The 22,380-nt window shown below is 41.8% G+C and overlaps 1 protein-coding gene across 4 annotated transcripts in view; it reads left to right on the top strand.

Annotated features, from left to right (window-relative positions):
* The window catches only part of PLS1 (plastin 1), a 155,229-nt gene that overhangs the window by 99,118 nt on the left and 33,731 nt on the right, over nt 1–22,380 (top strand). For all 4 annotated transcript variants that reach the window (XM_081086150.1, XM_081086153.1, XM_081086151.1 and 1 more), the window contains 4 exons: nt 2,109–2,274; nt 2,353–2,495; nt 17,362–17,457; nt 20,351–20,546. In XM_081086150.1, coding sequence (XP_080942276.1) covers nt 2,109–2,274; nt 2,353–2,495; nt 17,362–17,457; nt 20,351–20,546 — 601 coding nt within the window. The remainder of the gene's footprint in view (nt 1–2,108; nt 2,275–2,352; nt 2,496–17,361; nt 17,458–20,350; nt 20,547–22,380) is intronic.

The following is a 22,380-nucleotide window of genomic DNA, read 5'->3' as shown; positions in this document are numbered from 1 at the left end:
GTGTGCACATCCTGTGGGGGTGTTAGGCATGCCGGGTTGATGGAAGTACGCTGGAGAGGCAGGGGGAACTTGTGCACGCCTTGGTTTGCAACTGTTGCAGGCGTGGGAGGGTGACAGTGTGCTGGGGGATGTTTGCACGCCAGTGGGGGATGTGCACACCAGAGGCCTCTGGTTTTGCAGATCCGCAAACCCCCGTGGTGTGGCCAGGAGGACGTCAGTCTGGCCCGCCACAGTGGCTGTCCCTGCGATCCTGTACCTTCTGGGCCAGGAGGCAGATCTTGCACAGCCACTCCTGGGCGCTGATGGCCTGCAGGCGCTACTTCAGCTCAGCTTGCAGGCTCCACTTGGCGCGCTCACAGCCGTCACCACTGCCATGTGGGGAGTACAGGCCGCCCTCCGCCGGCCTGCCTCCCCTGTCCAGAGGCTCTCTGTGCTGCTCACCTGCCCAGAGTGACTGGGGCTGGCTGGAAGCCAGGCGTCCTGCCCTGCCCAACCCCGGCCGATCTGCCCCTGTGCGAGCTGCCGCCCCGCCGGGAAGGGTCACGGATCCGGGTCCCAGGACCACGGACAGCCTCAAGCACTGCCCCCCGCCCGGCAGGGTCACAGATCCGGTCCTGGACCGCGGACAGCCTTGCCCACTGCCGCCCGCCTTCAGTATGCAAATTAGCCACCATCTTGTTGCTTCAGGGTGGGGGTGCCTACTGGGATGCCTGGCCAGTCTGGGTGAGGGGCTGAGGGCCGTTTTCAGGCTGGTGGGTGACTGAAGCTCCCAACTTCTCCTTTTTTTTTCTTTTTTTTAATTCTGGGATTTATTTACCTTCTATGGCTGTCACTGGAGCTGAGAGCCAGCTTTAGCTCTGAGGCCTGGCTGCAGTCTGAGACCTCGGCTGCTGAAAGCAGGGATCTGGGTTTGTTTGGATTCTATAATTGAAACACTGTTGTGATCCTGCTGGCTGAAGCCCAGCTGGCTGAAAGCAGGTTTCTGGGTTTTGTTTAACTTCTATAATTGCAACATTGTTTCTTAGAGTGCAAGCTCAGAGGCTGGCAGTGGCTTCCTCTATCACTGGAGCAAGCAAGCCTCCTGTTCGCTTCAGCTGCCTGGCTGCTGGCCGCCATCTTGGTTGCAGTTAATTTGCATATTGCCCTGATTAGCCAATGGGAAGCGTGTCAGAGCTACGTTTAATTATCATGTTTGTCTATTATTATATAGGATGTCACAGAATGCTAAAGAGTAAAATCAGATATAGTGAGTGCCAGCAGAGGTGTGGTAATGCTTGCTATTTTGTATAGGATAATGAGAGAAGGCCATTAGGTGCATTTGAGCAATATTAAAGGACTTGTGGATATTTGAGGGAAGTATGTTCCAGGCAGAGGGAATAGCCAGTTCAGAGGTCCTATATAGTGAGTGAGAGGACATAGTAGGAATTATAGGGAACTTGAAGGGTTTTTCAGTGAGGGAACACCATCAAGTTTCTATTTTACTAAGATCACGAATAGCACAATATTGTGGAAGATGGATTGTAGATAGTTTGAGATGGGTGTTAGGAAGGAACTAAGAAACTAAAGAAAGGCACTGACAGTTTCCACAGGTATTTAGAAGGTGGAATTGACAGGTATTGGTGACTAGATATGGTAAGCAAGGAAGAAAAAGGATTCTGCTCATATTTCTGACTTAGGAAGAAAGAAGGCAAGAATGAATGTTGGTCCTATCAACCAAGACAGGAAATAAAGAAAAGCCAGTTTTAATAGATAATTAGAGGAAGACCAAGGAAGCATGGCAGGAAAATTGCTTCAGTTTCGGACATGAGTTTGAGATACTTGTGAAACACCCAGATAGACCTAACCAAGTGAGTATATAGGTATAGAGTTTAGAGTGGGCACTGAGAGAAAGTGTGGGCTGAAGATATGGATTTGAAAATCATTGGCATATAGAGGTAATAGTTAAAACCATAGAAAATTTCTTTTAAATATTGGTGTTTTGCTTATTTAAATATTATGTTTAAAAATCTGAAATTTCACAATCCTTTGTTTCTTATTTACCTTCTTAACTTGTTGATAAGACTTTAGAAAGTACTTCCTCATGGGTATTTTTCTTTGTGGCAATTCAGGAAAATTTAAACCTAGCCTTGAATTCTGCCTCAGCCATTGGATGTACAGTGGTCAATATTGGTGCACAGGATCTCAAAGAAGGAAAACCTCACTTGGTCTTGGGACTTCTCTGGCAGATCATCAAAGTTGGTCTTTTTGCTGATATTGAGATTTCCAGGAATGAAGGTATGATCATCAAAAATATTTACTTTTCATTTACGTACACTTGCTGCAAGAATTTATATTTCTATGTTTTTCTCTCAGCTCTGATTGCATTGCTAAATGAAGGTGAGGAACTAGAAGAGCTGATGAAGCTTTCTCCAGAGGAGTTATTGCTGCGATGGGTGAACTACCATTTGTCCAATGCAGGATGGCATACCATCAACAACTTCAGCCAAGACATTAAGGTTTATATTTTAATGTTCAAATTTGTAACATAAAGTAAGGATGAAGAATGTAAAAACAAAAAAGATACAGACTTGCCTGGCCAGTGTGTCTCAGTGGTTGAGCGTCAACCTATGAACCAGGAGGTCATGGTTCCATTCCCTGTAGGGCGCATGCCCGGGTGGTGGGCTCCATTTCTAGTGGAGGACACTCAGGAAGCAGCCGATCAATGATTCTCTCTCATCATTGATGTTTCTATCTTTCTCCCTCTCCCTTCCTCTGAAATCAATAAAAATGTATTTTTTAAAAAAGAGAAATACAGACTTAAATTTGGATTGGAATTTAATTTACAAGGGCACAGTTTAGGAAATGAAATTTTGCATTTCTCTGAGAATTATAATCACAATATCTTATATTTAAAAAGAACTGGTTTATTGGCTTTTAATAAGAAATACAACTGGGTATGAAATGAAGGAGATACTCCTTAGCAGATTAAAGCATTCTTTCCATTTTATATTACACAGCTATATTAAATTATAAAGTGAATGTCAGTCTGAGAATTACATCTGTTTGATGGACTAGAGGCCCAGTTCAACACTCTTACTGCCACTTTGCCAATAACCAGCTAATAGGAAACCAAATTATCTGAGGGCACAGAGAATCAGTAGGCAAAAGGAGGTCTTCAGGTAGGTCTCTGAACCATGGTAGCTTGAAACACTTCCCTCGCTACTGGGAGACCATTGTCAAGGAAACTGTAACATTCAGTCTGCCTAATAAATGTTATTGTCACTGCATAGACAGGCATTGCCAAATTGTGTCCCTGTGACTCTTCTCTATATGCTTTTTTTGTGTTTGTTTTTCAGAGTAATCAGTGTTAACAGTAACTCATATTTTCTCTTTAGATACATTAACACCTTCAGTCAGGTTATATTTTTGCCCTAATGGCCTAGATGACAATCTCTCTTTGAAGTGACATTGTATTTCTCTGCTTTCATCTAAAATATGCTCATTTAAAATTTTATTTGGGGGGCTCTCTCTCTTTTTCTTTTGGTATTTCTACAAACTTTATTTTGTATGACAGGTGAGTTTAGTTCAGCAAATCTAACTCCAATTTAATGTCATGTCTTTAACATACAAATGTGATCATTTTTAAATATTTGCCACAATTTTTTTTCAGTTTAGTCATTATATTAATCATTTTAAAAAAATTAAATCTGTATTGTTGAAAATATTACATATATCTCCCTTCCTCTCCACCCACCCTCCTCCTCCTTCCCTATGAGATTCCACAGTCTGTTCCATGCTTCTATGTCTATGGATCCACTCCATTCATCTGTTTATTTTGTTAATTAGATTCCACATATAAGTGAGATCATGTGAGACTTTGTATTTCTCTGACTGGCTTATTTCATTTAGCATAATACTCTCCAGGTCCCTCCATGCTGTCTCAAAGAGTAAGAGATTCTTATTTTTTACTGCTGCATAGTATTCCATGGTGTAAATGTACTACAGCTTTTTTATTCACTTATCTACTGATGGGCACTTGGACTGTTTCCAGATCTTAGCTATTGTAAATTGCGCTGCTGTGAACATAGGGGTGCATATATTCTTTCTGATTGGTGCTTTGGGACTCTTAGGATATATTCCTAGAAGTGGGATCACTGGGTCAAATGGCAGTTCTATATTTAATTTTTTGAGGAAACTCCATATTGATTTCCATATTGTCTGCCAGTCTGCATTCCCACCAGTAGTCAATTAGGGTTCCTTTTTGTCCACATCTTCACCAGCACTTGTTGTTTGTTGATTTGTAATGGTAGCCATTCTGAAAGGTGTGACATGATGCCTCATTATCATTTTAATTTGCATCTCTCTGATGATCAGTGGCTTTGAGCATTTTTGCATGTTTCTTGGACATCTGTATGTCCACTTTGGAGAAGTGTCTATTTAGGTCCTTTGTTCATTTTTAATTGGATTGTTTGTCTTCCTTTGGTTAAGTTGTATGAGTTCCTTATATATTTTGGATATTTAATTTTATCAGATGTATCATTGCCAAATATGTTCTCCCATATAGTGGGCTCCCTTTTCAATTTGTTGATGGTTTCTTTTGCTGTGCAGAAGCTTCTCATTTTGATGTAGTCCCATTTGTTTATTTTCTCCATAGTTTTCTTTGCCCTAGGACATTGGTTGGCAAACTCATTAGTCAACAGAGCCAAATATCAGCAGTACAACGATTGAAATTTCTTTTGAGAGCCAAATTTTTTAAACTTAAACTATATAGGTAGGTACATTGTTATTAACTTAATTAGGGTACTCCTAAGCTGGCCTTTGCTAAAAATGTCCTCAGTCTGATTGAGGTACGTTCGCTGAGGTCAACCCCTTCCAACTCTCCCATCCACACTCATCTTGTATACTTGTTTCATCTATCTTTTGTCACCCATGCGCGATTTGCGGACGCGACTAGCACTAACCACTGCACAATGAGACTGCTGACTGACTGGCTCACTCAACTCGTGCATGAATTGCACACGCCTCCCCCCGCACTGCGTATCCCCCCCCCGCGCCCGCCTGCGCCGCGTCTCCCGTCGCCCAACCGACTAACACCCCTCACTTCTTCTAAACGCCACTTCTTCAAAGTAGACTCGCCCAGGCTGAAAACCGACTTCTGCACATGGGCCACGAAGTTTCAATTGCACTGTACGTGCATGCCCGCACGTGGTATTTTGTGGAAGAGCCACACTCAAGGGGCCAAAGAGCCGCATGTGGCTCGTGAGCTGAGGTTTGCCGACCACTGCCCTAGGAGATATATAGGTAGGCATATTGCTATGAAAGATGTCTGAAATTTTGCTGCCTATGGTTTCTTCTAGGATTTTTATGCTTTTGCAACTTATATTTAAGTCTTTAACCCATTTTGAGTTTATTCTTGTGTATGGTGTAAGTTGGTGGTCTAGTTTCATTTTTGTGCATGTATCTATCCAATTTTCCCAACACCACTTATTGAAGAGAGTGTCTCCCTGTATGTTCTTGCCTCCTTTGTTAAATATTAATTGAACATAATGACTTGGGTCGATTTCTGGGGTCTCTATTCTCTTCCATTGATCTATATGCCTGTTCTTGTGCCAGTACCAGGCTGTGTTGAGTATAGTGGCTTTGTAGTATAACTTGATATCTGGTATTGTGGTCCCTCTCACTTTGTTCTTCTTTCTCAAGATTGCTGCAGCTATTCAGGGACTTTTTTGGTTCCATATAAATTTTTGGAGTATTTGCTATAGATCTGTGAATTATGCTGTTAGTATTTTAATAGTGATTGCATTGAATCTGTAGATTTCTTTGGGTAGTATGAACATTTTAATAATGATATTTCTAACAATCCATGAACATAATATATTCTTCTACTTCCTCTCTCTCTTTTTTCAACATCCTGTAGTTTTCTGAATACAAATCTTTTACTTCTTTGTTTAAGTTTATTCCTAAGTATCTTAACTTTTTTTTGTTGCAATGATAAATGGATTGTTTGTTTAGTTTCTCTTTCTGAGAATTATTATTGTATAAAAATGCCTTAGATTTCTGGATGTTAATTTTGCATCCTGCTACATTGCCAAATTACTTTATTAAATCCAGTAGTTTTTTGGTGGAATCTTTAGGGTTTTCTATGTACAATATCATGTCATCAGTGATTAATGACAATTTTACTTCCTCCTTTCCAATTTGGAGGCCTTTTGTTTCTTTTTCTTGTCTGATCACTGTGGCTAGATTTCCAGTACTTGGAATGAGAGTGGTGAAAGAGGACATCCCTGCCTTGTTCCTGTTCTTAAGGGCAACACTTTTAGTTTTTGCCCATTGAATACAATGTTCGCTATAGGATTGTCATGTATGGCCTTTATTATGTTGAGATATACTCTCTATTCCTACTTTGCTGAGAGTTTTTATCAAAAAGGGTGTTGGATTTTGTCAAATGCTTTTTCTTTGTTTATTGATATGATCATGTGATTTTTGTCTTTCAGTTTGTTTATGTGATGTATTACGTTTATTGATTTGTGAATATTGTACCAGCCTTGCATCCTGGAATAAATCCCACTTGGTCATGATGTATGATCTTTTTAATATATTGCTGGATCCAATTTGTTAATATTTTGTTGAGGATTTTATCATCTATGTTCATCATGGATATTGGCCTGTAGTTCTCTTTTTTGTTAGTGCCTGTATATGGTTTTGGAATTAGGATAATGCTGGCTTCATAGAAAGAACTTGGAAGTGTTCCTTACTCTTGGATTTTTTGAAATAGTTTGAGGAAGATAGGTGTTAGTTCTTCTTTGAATGTTTGGTAAAACTCCCCTCTGAAGCCATCTGGACCAGGGCTTTTGTTTGCTGGGAGTTTTTGATTACTGTTTCTATTTCATCAGTTGTTATTGGCCTATTCAGGTTTTCTGATTCTTCCTGATTCAGTTTTGGAAGATTGTATCTTTTTAGGAATTTGTCCATTTCATCCACATTGTCTGGCTTTTTGGCATATAGTTGTTCATAGTATTATATAACAATCCTTTGTATTCCTCTGGTGTCAGTTGTTACTTCTCTACTTTCGTTTCTGATTTTATTTATTTGGGTCCTCTCTCTTTGTTTCTTGGTAAGTCTGGCTAATGGTTCATCAGTCTTTTTTATCTTTTCAAAGAACCAACTCTTGGTTTCATTGATATTTTTATTGTCTCTATGTTATTTATCTCTGCTCTAATCGTTATTTCCTTCCTTCTACTTTCTCTGGGTTTTTCTTGTTGTTCTCTTTCTAATTCTTTAAGTTGTATGGTTAAATAGTTTATTAATAATTTTTCTTGTTTTTTGAAGTAGGCTGGTAGTGCTATGAATTTCCCGCTTAGGACTGCTTTTGCTGTGTCCCAGAAATTTGGGGTTGTTGTGTGTTCATTTTCATTTATTTGCAGGAAGTTTTTTATTTCTTTTGTGATCTCATTGGTAACCCATTTATTGTTTAAAACATGCTATTTAGCCTCAATGGGTTTGAATGTTTTTGTTTGTTTTTACTTTAGTTGATTTCTAATTTCATTCCATTGTGATCTGAGAAGATGCTTGATATGATTCAATTTTCTTGAACTTGTAGAGACTTGTTTTGTCTCCTAACATGTGATCTATCTTTGAGAATAATCTATGTGCACCTGAGAAGAATGTATATTCTGCAACTTTGGCATGAAATGTTCTACCCATCTGATCCAGTGTGTCTTTTAGAGTCACTGTTCCCTTGTTAACTTTTTGTCTGGAAGATCTATCCAGTGAAGTCAGTGGGGTGTTAAAGTCCCCTACCATGACTGTATTGTTGTGATATCTCCCTTAAAGTCCTTTAGAAGTTTTATATATATAAATATGTGTGTGTGTGTGTGTGTGTATATATATATATATTTAGGTGTTCCTATATCGGGTGTATATATAGTTACCACGGTTATATCTTCTTGTTGGGTTGATCCCTTTAGTATTAAGTAGTGACCTTTATTGTCTCATCAATGTGATGGCTTTCATTTTGAAGTCTATTTTGTCAGATATGAGTATTGCTACCCCAGGTTTTATTTCATTTCCATTTGCACGGAAACATTTTTTCCATCCCTTCACTCTTATCCTGTGTGAGTCTTTTGTTCTGAGCTAGGTTTCATGTTGCAGTGCTGGTTTGATGGTGATAAACTCATTAGCCTTTGTTTGTCTGGGAAGCTCTTTATTTCACTGTCTACTTTGAATGATAGCCTTGCTGGATGTTGTAATCTTGGCTTCAGATCCTTGCTGTTCATTACCTTGAATACTTCATGCCATTCTCTTCTGGCTATACATTGTGGGGTGTTGTTTTTTTTTAAATAAATATGTTTTTGTTGATTTCAGAATGGAAGGCAGAGGGAGAGATAGAAACATCAATGATGTGATAGAATCATAGACCAGCTGCCTCCTGCACTCCCCGCAATGGGGATTGAGCCTGCAACCTGGGCATGTGCCTTGACCAGGAATCAAACCGTGACCTCCTGCTTCATAGGTGGATCCTCAACCACTGAGCCATGCTGGCTGGGCTGGTCTGTAGAGTTTCTGATGAGAAATCATATAATAGCTTTATGGGAGCTGCTCTGTAGGTAACAGTTTGCTTTTCTCTTGCTGCCTTTAAGATTCTCTCTTTGTCTTTAATTTTTGGCATTTTAATTATGGGTATGGGCTGATTTGGGTTCTTCTTGCTTAGCACTCTTCTTGCTTTGTGCCTCCTAAACTTGTGTGACTTTTTCTTCACCAGGTTAGGTAAGTTTTCTGCCATTATTTCTTCAAACATGTTCTCTATCACTTGCTCTCTCTCTTTCACTTCTGACACAACTATTATGCAAATATTGTTATGTTCATGTTGTCCCACAGTTCCCTTATACTGTTTTCCTGTTTTTTAATTGTTTTTTTTTCTTTTTGGTTCTCTAATTGACTGATTTTTTTTACCCCATCTTATAACTCACTGATTCCATCCTCAGCTTCTCCTAATCTGCTCTATATTCCCTCCACTGTGTTCTTTGTTATTGCTATGTCATTCATAGTTTCTATCTTTTCTCATGCTGTTGAGCATCTTTGACATCATTATTATGAACACAACATTTGGTAAATTTCTTCTCTCCATTTCATTTAGTTCTTCTTCTGGAGAATTCTCTTGTTCTTTCATTTCTTTTTTGTTTCCCCATTTTGGCTGCCTGTTTGGGTTTGTGTCTGTGTATTAGGTAGATCTGCTATGACTTTTAGTCCCTAGTTCAGGACAATGTTGGATGCTGTTTGTGACTGGCCCTGAGTACCCTATTAGCAATCCACAGCTTGTGGCTTCCTCTGCTGGGGCTGGGTGACTTTGGAAAGGACCAAGATATGCACCAGCGTCTGCTTTTCCTAGCTCAGGACCCAGAAGGAGATCAGGTAAAGACTCAAAGCCTCCAGAGATGCTCTTCTGACTGCAGTCTGATTGTTATCAGCCTTAATTAGTCTCAGGATATCAACCACAGGGTCGGGGAGAGTTCTTCCAACAGGATGCGGCAACTGCCTTCCTTCCAGGCAAAAAGCACTTGGATAGCAAAGGTCTGCAGAAGAATGTTGTCCTCTGCAGCATGAGGGGAATGACTCAGCTCAGGAAACCAGGGTGGGTACTCTTTGAGCTCCCACCCCAGAGCTCCCAACCCAAACAGCTCTAGTCCACTCTTCCCTCCCTCTGCTGGAGCACAAAATGAGTGACTGCACATGAAATTTTGTGCATTGGCCCTTTAAGAGGGTGCCTGCATTTTCAGCTGTCTCTGGCTGGCAGAGAGCAACCCTTTGCGTTTCACAGCCAGATGTTCTGTGGGCATCTTACCCAGTTCTGGTGCTTTGGGCTGGGGAGCCCAGCTTGGGGTTTACACCCCCGAGTTCTCAGTGGGAACCCCCCTCACCCCCACCACAGCTGATACATCCCACCGGGACTTCAGCTGCTATCTATCTAAGCCTGGCCAGTCCTTTCGCATCTCTGCATTTCCTACCAATCTCTGTCAGTGGTTCTCAACCTTGGCTTCACATTAGAATCACCTGGGAATCTTTTTAAAATCCTGATTTCTGGGCCTCATCCTCTGGAAATTCTGTTTCTTTGTTATGGGGTGGGGCCACAACATTAGTAACAAAGAAACAGAATTTCCGGAGGATGAGGCCCAGAAATCAGGATTTTAAAAAGATTCCCAGGTGATTCTAATGTGCAGCCGAGGTTGAGAACCGCTGCATCTCCACTTTCCGTCTTTGGTTATCAGGGTTCTCTCCAGCTAGTCCTCAGTTGATTTTTCAGTGTGGTTTTCTGTATTTTAGTTGTGCTTCCAGTTTGGTCCTGGGAGAGTGTCAGTGTAGCTTCCACTTACTCTGTCATCATTTTGAAATTGCTCTCTTTTTTTTTTAAAGGAAATTTATTGGTCTTTAACTGGCTCAAATTGCAAATAAAAAATCAGGTAGTGGCTTTAGCATAAGACATGTGATGTGTCTTTGCCAGCTGGCTCTATAGCTCTTCAGTGCCCAGGAGAGGAAAGGTCTCAAAGCAAAATCACAATGTCAGTGGTAGGGCCCTGGCTAAAGAACATTGAATGAGTTCACATGTAATCGCTGGGCCCACAAGGACAGTCTTACATTGGTACTTTAATTCTGCACATGCCATAGCCTGTGAAAAATATGAAATGGAAGACATACACCTCAAACTTTTTAAGGACACATTTAACATTATAGGCTGGGTGTAATATCTAAAGAGTTGAATTTCTGAAAAGCCTATATTTGTTAACTTCACATACACATCTGTTACCTGGAATGCCTGAACACATCTTTGACTTATTGAAATTAGAACTGAACAGAAAGAAAGAAAACTCTGTGAATCAACTGTCTTTGCTCTGTTCCAAAGAAGAAAAGAGAAATCTGACAGTGGCAGATTTCCCATTGAAATTATGTTCCCAAAGTATGTGCTAGAATTCTCCCAGTGGGATCACCACACAAGGTGACACAAGCTTAATACTTGGTCCTTGTACACTGAACATGTTTTCTGCACGATACTCAGGTTTGATTGTTTGATGTTAATTTTAGGAAAATGCAGCTACACTCTTCTTCATTATGAACACAGACTGCAAATATGCCTAACAATTCCTGTATTGCCAATCTGTAACCTCATGCGTACAAATTTAAAAATTAACAGGTGGCAAGCATGAATATTTTCTCAAAGTGTTCCCAAAATGCATTAGCACTATTGATGTTTTTCCTGTGCCTGCTCCAAAGAGATAAAAAACACATGCTTACCACTTGCAGAAAGGGATTTCCAGAGACTAGCATCTTAACCAAAGAGAGGGTTCACTGAAACATAACTGCCAGTGGTCTTAATCCAGCATCTAGAAGGGTTCAGGAATCTGGAGAAGCACTGTGTGTAAATTAATCAAGAGTCCAAAGACGAAACATAATTTTGAAAGGCACTTGGGGGCCAGAGGAGCTTGGCTAAAGAAACCAAGTTCTCCTTGTCTCAGGACCCCTTGCTATTTATTAACACAAATTGTCCTAAGGCAAGGTAGATATATATATTCTATCTAATAATAGACAAATATGGTAATTGACTGTACCTTCGCTATGCCCCCATTGGCTAATCAGTGCGATATGCAAATTAACCACCAACGAAGATGGCGGTTAATTTGCATACTGCAGGCAGGGCAGGTCAGCGCCATCCCGCCTGCCCTGCTGCCATCCAGGCCTGCTATCTGCGACCCGGGGTGGCGGGTATCCTGTGTGTGACCCGACCTGGGGCGGCTGGGTGGGGCAGCAGCAATCCTCCAGCCGGCCCAGGCATCCCGTGTGCAACCTGACCCAGGGTGGGGGGGCAGACAGCGTGGCTCCCCTGTCACGCCAGCTTCCTCATCACAGCTCCCTTGGGGGCCTAAGCCTTTAGTCGGACATCCCCCGAGGGCTCCCTGGCTGCAAGCTTAGGCCTGATCCCCCGGGGAGTGGGCCTAAATCGACAGGTGGACATCCCCAAGGGTTTCTGGACTGCAAATGGGTGCAGGCCGGGCTGAGGGACCCCCCGCACCCCCAAGTGCACAAATTTTTGTGCACCAGGACTCTAGTATATATCCTATCTAATAAAAGACAAAAAATGGCAATTGACCGTACCTTCGCTACGCTTCCCATTGGCTAATCAGCGAGATATGCAAATTAACCACCAAAAAAGATGGCGGCCGGCAGCCACGCAGCTGAAGCGAGCAGGAAGCTTGCTTGCTCCAGTGATGGAGGAAGCCAAGGTTCCCTGCCTGCCGCGGCCCAGCTTTAAGATCTGAAAGCAACAAAGTTTCAATTATAGAAGCTAAACAAACCCCAGATACCTGCTTTCAGCAGGCCGTGGCCTCAGAGCGGCAGCAAGCGGGAGCCAGCTCTCAGCTCCCGACGGCAACAAAGTTTCAATTATAGGGGCTAAATAAATCCCAGAATAAAAAAAATAAAAATAAAAAAAGGAGAGGCTGGGTGCTTCAGTCACCGGCCAGCCTGAAAACGGCTCTCAGCCCCTCACCCAGACTGGCCAGGCACCCCAGTGGGGACCCCCACCCTGAAGGGTGTGTGACCAGCTGCAAACAGCCATCAGCCCCTCACCCAAGCTGGCCAGGCACCCAAGCAGAACCCCCACCCTGATCCAGGACACCCTTCAGGGCAAACCAGCCGGCCCCTACCCGTGCACTAGGCCTCTATCCTACATAGTAAAAGGGTAATATGCAAACTGACCCTAACAGCAGAAAGACTGGGAAGACTGGTCACTTTGACACACACTGACCACCAGGGGGCAGACGCTCAATGCAGGAGCTGCCCTCTGGTGGTCAATGCACTCCCACATGGGGGAGCTCTGCTCAGCCACAAGCCAGGCTGATGGCTGCCAGTACAGCAGTGGTGGTGGGAGCTTCTCCTGCCTCCTCAGCAGCACTAAAGATGTCCGACTGCAGCTTAGGTCTGCTCCCCGCTGGCACGTGGACATCCCCCGAGGGGTCCCAGACTGGGAGAGGGAACAGGCCAGGCTGAGGGACCCCACCCCGACCCCCCGAGTGCACAAATTTTTGTGCACCGGGCCTCTAGTGTGTGTATGTGTGTATATGTGTGTGTGTGTGTGTGTGTGTATATATATCCTACCTAATAAAAGAGAAACATGGTAATTAGCATACGACCGCTACCCTTCCCATTGGCTAATCAGGGCAATATGCAAATTAACTGCCAGCCAAGATGGCGGCCAGCAGCCCGGCAGCTTAAAACTAACATGAGGCTTGCTTGCTTCAGTGACGGAGGAAACCTACGTTCCCCGCCTGCCACTGCCGGCCTCTGAGCTGCAACTCTAAGCAACTATGTTACAAATATAGAAGCTAAACAAAACCCCAGAAACCTGCTTTAGTCCGCAGGGCTTCAGCCAGCAGGATCACAACATTGTTTCAAATACAGAAGGTAAACAAAGGCCAGAAACCTGCTTTCAGCAGCGGAGGCCTAAGAGCTGGAGCCAAGCCTCAAAGCTAAAGCTGGCCCAGAATAAAAAAGAAAAAAAAAAGAAAAAAAGGAGCGGTTGGGAGCTTCAGTCACCCGCCAGCCTGAAAACAGCCCTCAGCCCCTCACCCAGACTGGCCAGGCACCCCAGTGGGGACCCCCACCCTGAAGGGTGTGTGACCAGCTGCAAACAGCCATCATCCCCTCATCCAGGCTGGCCAGGCACCCCAGTGGGGTCCCCCACCCTGATCCAGGACACCCTTCAGGGCAAACCAGCCGGCACCCACCCGTGCACCAGTCCTCTATCCTATATAGTAAAAGGGTAATATGCCTTCCAGCACCGGGATCAGCGGAGCCAAGAGGCCTCCCGGCACTGGGATCAGTGTGACAGGGGGCAGCGCCCAAACTCCCTGATCGCCCTGCGGCTCTGTGTGTGACAGGGGGAGGGGCCACAACCTTCCTATCCGCCCTGCTCTGTTCGTAACGGGAAGTTGCCCCAACCCCCTGATCAGCCCTGCTCTGTGCCTGATAGGGGGGAGCTCCACAACCCCCTGATTGGCCCTGCTCTGTGTGTGACTGGGTAGAGCCATAACCTCCCCATCGGCCCTGCCCTGACTGTGAGAGTGGTGGCATCCCAACCCCCTGATGGGCCCTGCTCTGTGCGTGACAGGGTAAGGAGCCCCAACCCCCCTGATGGGCCCTGCTCTGTGCGTGACAGGGGGTGGCGCCGCAACCTCCCCATCCACCCTGCCTTAAGTGTGACAGGGGGCGGTGCCCCAATCCCCCAATCGGCCCTACCCTGAGCGTGACTGAGGGTGGCATCGCAACCTCCCGATCTGCCCTGCTCTGTGCATGACAGGGGGCGGTGCCCCAACTCCCCAATGGGCCCTGCTCTGAGCCTGACCAGGGGCTGCACCTAGGGATTGGGCCTGCCCTCTGCCACCCAGGAGCAGGCCTAAGCCAGCAGGTCATTATCTCCTGAGGGGTCCCAGACTGCGAGATGGCACAGGCCGAGCTGAGGGACCCTCCTCCCCCTGAGTGCACAAATTTTTGTGCACTGGGCCTCTAGTATATATATATATATATATATATAATCTCAAAGGGTAGGGTTAGGTATACAGAATCATTTTCAGATTGGTGAAACTGCCTACGGTTTTTCAGGTGTTTGGCCAGTAGGAGGCAATAACAAGTAGATTGAAATGCCCTGAGCTGTCTGGCAACAAGCAATCATTTAATGCATCCTTTTCAGGTTTGGGGAAATGCCCTCAGCCATTTCCAGATGATTCAGCCCTGCTGACATGCTGGAATTGGCTTCTGGCACATAACTGGTGTTGAGTCCTCATAGTCTAAAGTTATATTACAAGTATATGTTGGCCTTTTATTTTAAACTATTGTATAGTTAATTAAAAGCAATCAGGAGCTCTGGAACCTTACTTGCAGGAACCAGAGTACAGAACATAGTTTCAGATTGCTAGCAGACAGTTATTTCTCAAGAATCTTCTACACAAAAGTTGTACTCCATACTAGGCATATATTCTCTCACCAGGACACAAGGGCAATGGAACCATGGCACCAATGAGGACACACCCAGAATGAGTAACTTGGTATTTTTCAGTTTCTAAATTAAGGCAAAATCAAATTTTCCATGTACAAGTTTGCACCAATTTTCTAAGTTAATCATCAGGTAATTAATGCAGATTAACAGATAAATTACTGTCACTTTAACTATATGCAACAACCATGCCAATAATTTTTCTTCAATATTTTGTATAATAATGGTTAAAAATACAGTTTAACTATTATGTTCACAATTGTTATTTTCAAGGTAGTAGAATGAATACATTTTTAAGTGATATGAAATTAAGGCTTTTTAATAAACCTGAAGAAGTAGTCTTTCCTCCCATTCCCCACCCAGCTTGCCTCTTTAACAGTTTAAAGAAGACTGCCCTCAAAACACAAGCTTATGCATTAAATTCAGGACCATGATAAATGTGGGAGATTGTAAAATAAGTTGAGCTTTGCTTCTTGGTGAAGCCACATAAATTTATTTTTTAAGTGAATTTGAGTTTCAGTCTAGTTCCAATTCACACTTTTAGTGACACAACAGTTTTCAAAATGTTAAAATATTTTCAGTCATTTGAGCCTTCAATGGAAATGCTTATACATTACATTTATTAGTAAGGCCAAGATAAAAAAGGAGTTTGGGACTCTGCTTATAAAATGTAGCATCTTTCTCTGATTCTCATGACTAAACTTTGCCTTTTCTTTTTTCTATTATTTTCTGTCTTCCATCTCTCTGGCTCGAATTTCTGTCATTAAATAAAAAAATACTTAGTCAACATTAGCGCATTTTAGCGTTTCCATGTATTTAATATTCCACTCATGGGCTCTTGTTTTATTTCATCTTCTAAAATCTTATTTATTACCAACCAGCAGAAATGGAACTTTCTCATCTTCTTTAACTCTTAAAATCTACCCCACCCCCACTACTACCACCACCAAGTCAGCTGTGGCTGCAAAGAATTCCTTTCTGTGCTAGGGAGGCCACCACCCACTGCGAAGTGCTAGTGTAAAAGCAGCGGTCTCAGTCCCCACCCTCCAGTTCAGGCTGCCTGCTGTGTTCCCCACACACTCTTCATCCCTGCACTGTAGGGTCAGCGCCCACACTCCTGTACCACCACTGCTCGCCACGGTTACTTTGTGTAGGGCAAAAATTCTGAGCAGGCGTACTTACTGCCCCCCGGAATCCCAAAGTTTTTACAAAAGGATTGCAAAGAATCTGCCCAGTGAGCCAGCCCTCCACAGTGCCAGCCTGGCCAGAGGGTGCTGGGCCCCTGTCCTGGAGGCTGCAGCCCCGCGGATCCACAGCAGCTGGAGGAGGAGCACTGGGGCTCCCCAGGAGAGTTCCACCATCCTCCTGGCTGCAGGGGGCTCTTCTCTTTTAAATTCAGTTAATCAGGTACATATTAAACCCCTCCTGTGGAACATGATGCCAGGCAGGGGGTGTTGCAAAGACCTAACTCTTGAAGCTTACTCAATTACACAGGGAGAGAAACATCTAGTAGATGGATATTTCCGTGATCTAGATACTGCTGTATCTAGATCACAAGCACTCAAAATTTAATAACTTAAATAACAACCTGTTGTTTCTCAGGATTCTGTGGGTTATTGCAGCTTGGTTGGGTGATTCTGCTTCAGATGGTTCTGGTTGGGATCACTAACTACATTCAGCTGAGAGTTGGGCTGGCCCAAATTGGGGCAAGGGCATCAATCACATGTCTAGTGAATCATTGCTTTTCTGAGAGGCCTATTCACCTAGCTAGCTTGGCTGTCAGTCTTTGGACTTGTTATGTGGAAGCTGAGTTCAAGAAGACCCATGCAGAAGTTCTTCAGGCTGTGCTTGGAGCCCCAGCACACCACTTTAAGTGCATTCTATTGGTCAAAGAAAGTCACAAGTACAGACTAAGTAAAAAAGGAGTGCAAATAGACTCTGCCTTTTAGTGGGAGGAGCTATATGTATTCACAGGGAAGAATTATGATAGCCATCTTTGGATATGACTTCACTGGATAATTTATTACAATGTGGTCAAATTCTAAGAGAATCTAGGGAAGTCTTCCAAAAGGTAATACTTAACCCTGATCTTAATTGATGCTGATGCTTGGTGATGTAAACAAATGAAAAAGGTGGGGAAGAGTATTCCAGTGTAGGGAACATTGTTGCTGGAAGCTCTGAAGTGAAAAATAGCAGTGATTGAGGAACATATAAATAATAATAAAGTTAATAGTTATTATTCCATTCTTTGAGATGAGGACTATTTTTTCAGTTTGAGCACTTTTTCCCTAAATCAAAAGATGATTTTATTCATTTTAAAAATTTCATTTCTTTCCTTGAAGGATTCAAGAGCCTATTTTCATCTGCTTAATCAGATTGCACCTAAAGGTGACAGGGATGATGGACCTGCCATTGCCATTGATCTTTCTGGATTTAATGTGAGTAGTTTTTAATTTTTAAAATTTTGGTTAAATAAGCTTAAGATAAAATTTACCATTTTAAGCGATTTTAAGTGTACAATTCAGTGATATTAAGTCTGTTCCCATTGTGTGCAACCATCAACACTAATCATATCTACAACTTTTTCATCACCCCATAGTGAAATCTGTACCCAATAATAACTCCCCATTTTCCTCACCCCAAGTCCCTGAATTTGATGAGTGAGGATAGTCGAATTTAGAATACAGTTCTCAATAGGCAACATTCCCTGTGGAGTCCTCAGCCCTACATTAACGCTTGACCTTCACAAGTTTTTCATGCCATAAGCTCCAAATCTACATGCTAAGTCATCTGGTTGTCATAAAGAAAAGGAATTGCAGAATTCCAACCTTGAGTATGTATGGAATCAATCCTACATCTACTTTCCCTGGTGCAACACAACTGGAACTCACAGAGTGTTTTTGTGAATATCACTGTGCACTAGGAAAGGCAGCAACAAGCCATTATGAGATTGCTAAGCAATTAATTGATTATCAGTTCTACCAACTTATATTTGGAAATACACAAAATAAAAAATGACAGTTCCTAGTATTTGTGGTATAGGAAGGGCTGATACAGGCCCTGATCCATCTAACACAATTCCTACGCAGCCCATTCTTTTAGCATAAGTTGTAAATACCAGGGATGGTTCTAGCTAAACATTAAAATTAGGTCAGACTATAGTTTGTATGAAAATCTATTAAGTACTTAAAGTATAATATCCACAATATTTATTTTTAAAGGCAATATAAGTCATTAATTATATTAAACATTATTATAATGACACATCTAAGAAACTTAGTATTATAAAACTATTAGAGGCCCAGTGCACAAACTTTGTGCACTGGTTGGGTCCCTAGCAGTTGGCAGTGGCTGGCTGGGGCCTCCCTCCTTTCCCCTGACTGGCCCCACCCTCTGGTCAAACTCCTAGAAGAACTTCCAGTGGAGGGGACAATTTGCATACTACGCTTTTATTATGTAGGATGCAAATTAGCAAATTAGTCTGAGGCAAAATATTAGGAACTTAGAAAAGCATGTAAAATTTCAAACATATTCATAAGTGAACAGACTTAGTGTACTGAACTATCTATCTTGTGTCCATCCCCAAAGTTCAACAACTATCAGCTCATGGGCAATCTTTTGTCACTTTTACCACCTGCCTATTTCCTTCCTCTCCCATATTATTTTGAAGCAAATCCTAGACATCATGTCTTTTTTTTAATTTATTTATTTGTTTATTTATTTATATGTTAATCCTCCCCTGATTGTTTATTTATATGTTAATCCTCCCCTGATTGTTTATTTATATGTTAATCCTCCCATTGATTTTTTTAGAGAGGGGAAGGCAGGGAAGTGAGGGAGACACTGATGTGAGAGAGACACATCGATTGGTTGCCTCTCGAATGTGTCCTCCCCGGGTCAGGTATTGAACCTACAATTGAGGTATGTCCCCTTGACTGGGAATCAAACCTGTGACTCTTTGGTCCTTGGGCTGACACTCTAACCACTGAGAAAACCAGCGAGGGTAGATGTCATATCTTTTCATTGATAAATATTTCAATGTGTATTTCTAAAATATAAAGACACTTTGATATGTCTCCAAGGGAAAGGGAAACAAAGGAAAAAAAGTAAATGGGTTGGCATCAGACTAAAATTTTCTTCACCAAAAAGAAAACCATCAACAAAATGAAAAGAGAGCCACTGTGTGGGAGAACATATTCACCAATGATTCATTAGATAAGGGGTTAATCTCCAAAATATCTAACGAATCTATACAACTCAACACAAGGAAGACATACAATCCTATTAAAAAATGGGCAATGGGCCCTAGCCAGTTTGGCTCAGTGGAGAGAGCATCGACTTGCAGACTGAAGGACCCTGGGTTCGATTCTGATTAAGGGCACATACCCGGGTTGCAGGCTCAATCCCCAGTAGGGGGTGTGCAGGAAGCAGACATTCAATGATTTTCTCTCATCATTGATGTTGCTCTCTCTCTCTCCCACTTCCTTCCTCTCTGAAATCAATAAAAATATATATTTTTAAAAATGGGCAATGGACCTGAATAGACACTTCCCTAGAGTGGACATACAGATGGCCAATAGACATGAAAAAATGTTCAAGGTCATTAGAGAAACTCAAATTAAAACCAAAATGAGGTATCACCTCACACCTGCCAGATTGATTATCATAAAAAAATCAACAAACAGCAAGTGCTGATGAGGACGTGGAGAAAAGGGAACCCTACTTCGCTGCTGTTGGGAAAGCAGACTAGTACAACTACTGTGGAAAACAGTATGGAGTTTCTTCAAAAAATTAAAAATGGAACTGCCTTTTGACCCAGCAGTCCCACTTCTGGGTATTTATCCTAAGAATCTCAAAACACCAATTGAAAAGATTATATGACCTCTATGTTCGTAGCAGCTTTATTTACAACTAGAGGCCCAGTGCATGGATTCATGCACTGGTGGGGTCCCTCACCCTGGCCTGCGGGGATTGGGCTGAAACCAGCTCTCCAACATCCCCTGAGGGGTCCCAGATTGTGAGAGGGTGTTTCTCAGGTGATGCACCCTGGAATCGGGCTCCCTCCTTTCTGGTTCCAGGTGCGTCACCCGAGAACCGCAGCTGCCAAGTAACCGAAGATCAGAAGCTCCTGCATTGAGCGTCTGTCCCCTGGTGGTCATTGCGTGTCATAGCTACCAGTTGGATGGTCAAATGGTTGGATGGTTGCTTAGGCTATATATATATATATATATATATATATATATTTCCAGAAAAGTAATTGCTTATAACAATAAAAGGTTATGCCAATTAAAAGTTTAATCTTGACCATTTTTATTTTATTTTATTGTTTAGGAGAAAAATGACCTGAAGCGTGCTGGATTCATGCTTCAAGAAGCAGATAAACTGGGCTGCAGACAGTTTGTTACTCCTGCAGATGTGGTTTCAGGCAATCCTAAACTTAATTTAGCTTTTGTAGCCAATCTGTTTAACACATACCCATGCCTACACAAGCCTGATAATAATGACATCGATATGAATTTATTAGAAGGTATGTTCTTTCTGCCTTTAATTGATTCACAGTATGTATCTTCCTGTGATATTGACCTACTTTACTCTCAGAGGTAGGAGAGGGTGGTGGGAGGCATAGTTTACTGTATGTAGGCATGTGTATCCATTAAAAAGTTAAAATGAAAGAAAGTGGTTATTGGTTTTGGTTAAAAGGTGTGGGGTAAATCTTACTTGTCTGTCATTTCTCTATAAGATGTTAGTGAAAACTATCACATATTAAAAATATTTTCTTAAATGACCACATAACATAACTCCACCACAAATATGGACATTGAATTATCTATTGGAAAAAATAATTATTTGTAGCTTGTTTTCTCCTTTGAAAGCTACTGTTTGATTCCAGTTTTGTTCTCTTTTTAATGTTTTTACTGCACATGAAAAAATTTACAATATTCATTACTTGTCTTCTGTGTGGGCTATTGTTATCTGTCTCATAATTTATATTACTTTCCTGTTTTGCTTCATGAAATGCAGATTTGACCCCTCCTAATGTAGGTACTGTATTTAGTACTTTCCTATATTCTCTATATTCATTCTGAATGTTCTTTTTATTAATACCATTTATTCTTTCTATCTGGGTTGATATTTATTTTTTGCATTGTTCATGCTGTGTTTTTTTCTGTCTTAATATGCCTAAAGAATGAATGATAATAAACAAGGAACACAAATGAAGCTTAATTTGAATAGCAGAGCAAGGGTTAGTTATGTAAATTCTTCACCTAATTTGCCCTCTGTAATGATGGGAGTGTAGTTGTAAGCACATTAGAAATCAATATTGACAATTGGATTTCATGATTTGATGCAAAGCTTTTATCTCTCTCCTGTAAATAAACAAACATCTTTTATCACAAGTAATTTTTGAAAGGATCTCTTTAGGTTCTGTAACATTATTTTGTATTATTTAACTGTGTTTCATTTACTGAATGTCATTGAAGCTTATAATATATGAATCGTCATAATGACAAATACATTCTCAATATCTAGTTCTTTCTCCTCTTCTGTTTCCCAGCCTCTCTTCTTTTCTTCTCCCATTTTCACCCTCTCACTCACGCATACCAAAACCCACTTTAGTACCAGCTAAAAGTAAAAAAGTGGTGGCAGTTGTCTGAAGCAAGGGCCAATCCTAAAATATTCCCACTAGTTGCCCTGTTTTGGAGAAGGTAGTGCTCAAGTAGGGATTCTTGGTGGAGAGAATTTGACGATTCAGTGTTCATTCACTCACATCACCCATGTTACTTCCTTCTCCCTTCCTGAGACAGAATAAGAAATCAGTTTCATGATCTTTTTCTCTGACTGCCACAGCCAGAGTTCTGATGTCTTTGTCACTTTATAATTATAGTTGTTTTAGTTAGTGGGAGAAGTTTTAGAGTTAACAAGTATGTTCTTTGAAGAATATGATTAATTCAATTCACTCTTCCTGAGGCCTAGTGAGATAAAATGACTGCCTCCTCCACTTACATCACTAAGAGGGAAGAGAAATTAAATATAGACTTCAACAGAGAAATATAAAATCAGAAATTAGAATTTTAAAAAATTAAATAAAAAGGAAGACTGCTAAGTTTTTATGAGTCTGGAAAATTTCAGAATTCCTTTGTGTCTTACATTAGAAGACATTGTTTAGAGTGGCATATTAAAAATGATCTGCTTTTTATAGTCACCAAATTCTTGCTAGATATCTTGTCCAACTTGCTTGTTCTCCTATTTGTAACATTTGAATTCTTTTGCTAGTGTTCAGCATGCTTTTGGAATTTTTCAGTGTGGATCAGATTGCTAAATATTTCCATAGTATCCTATATAATAAAAGGCTAATATGC

The sequence above is a fragment of the Myotis nattereri genome (genome assembly GCF_964212035.1).
Source record: "Myotis nattereri genome assembly, chromosome: 3".
Lineage (NCBI taxonomy): Eukaryota > Metazoa > Chordata > Mammalia > Chiroptera > Vespertilionidae > Myotis > Myotis nattereri.
Note: the sequence above shows the minus strand (reverse complement) of the source record. Positions and strands in the feature narration are given on the sequence as shown.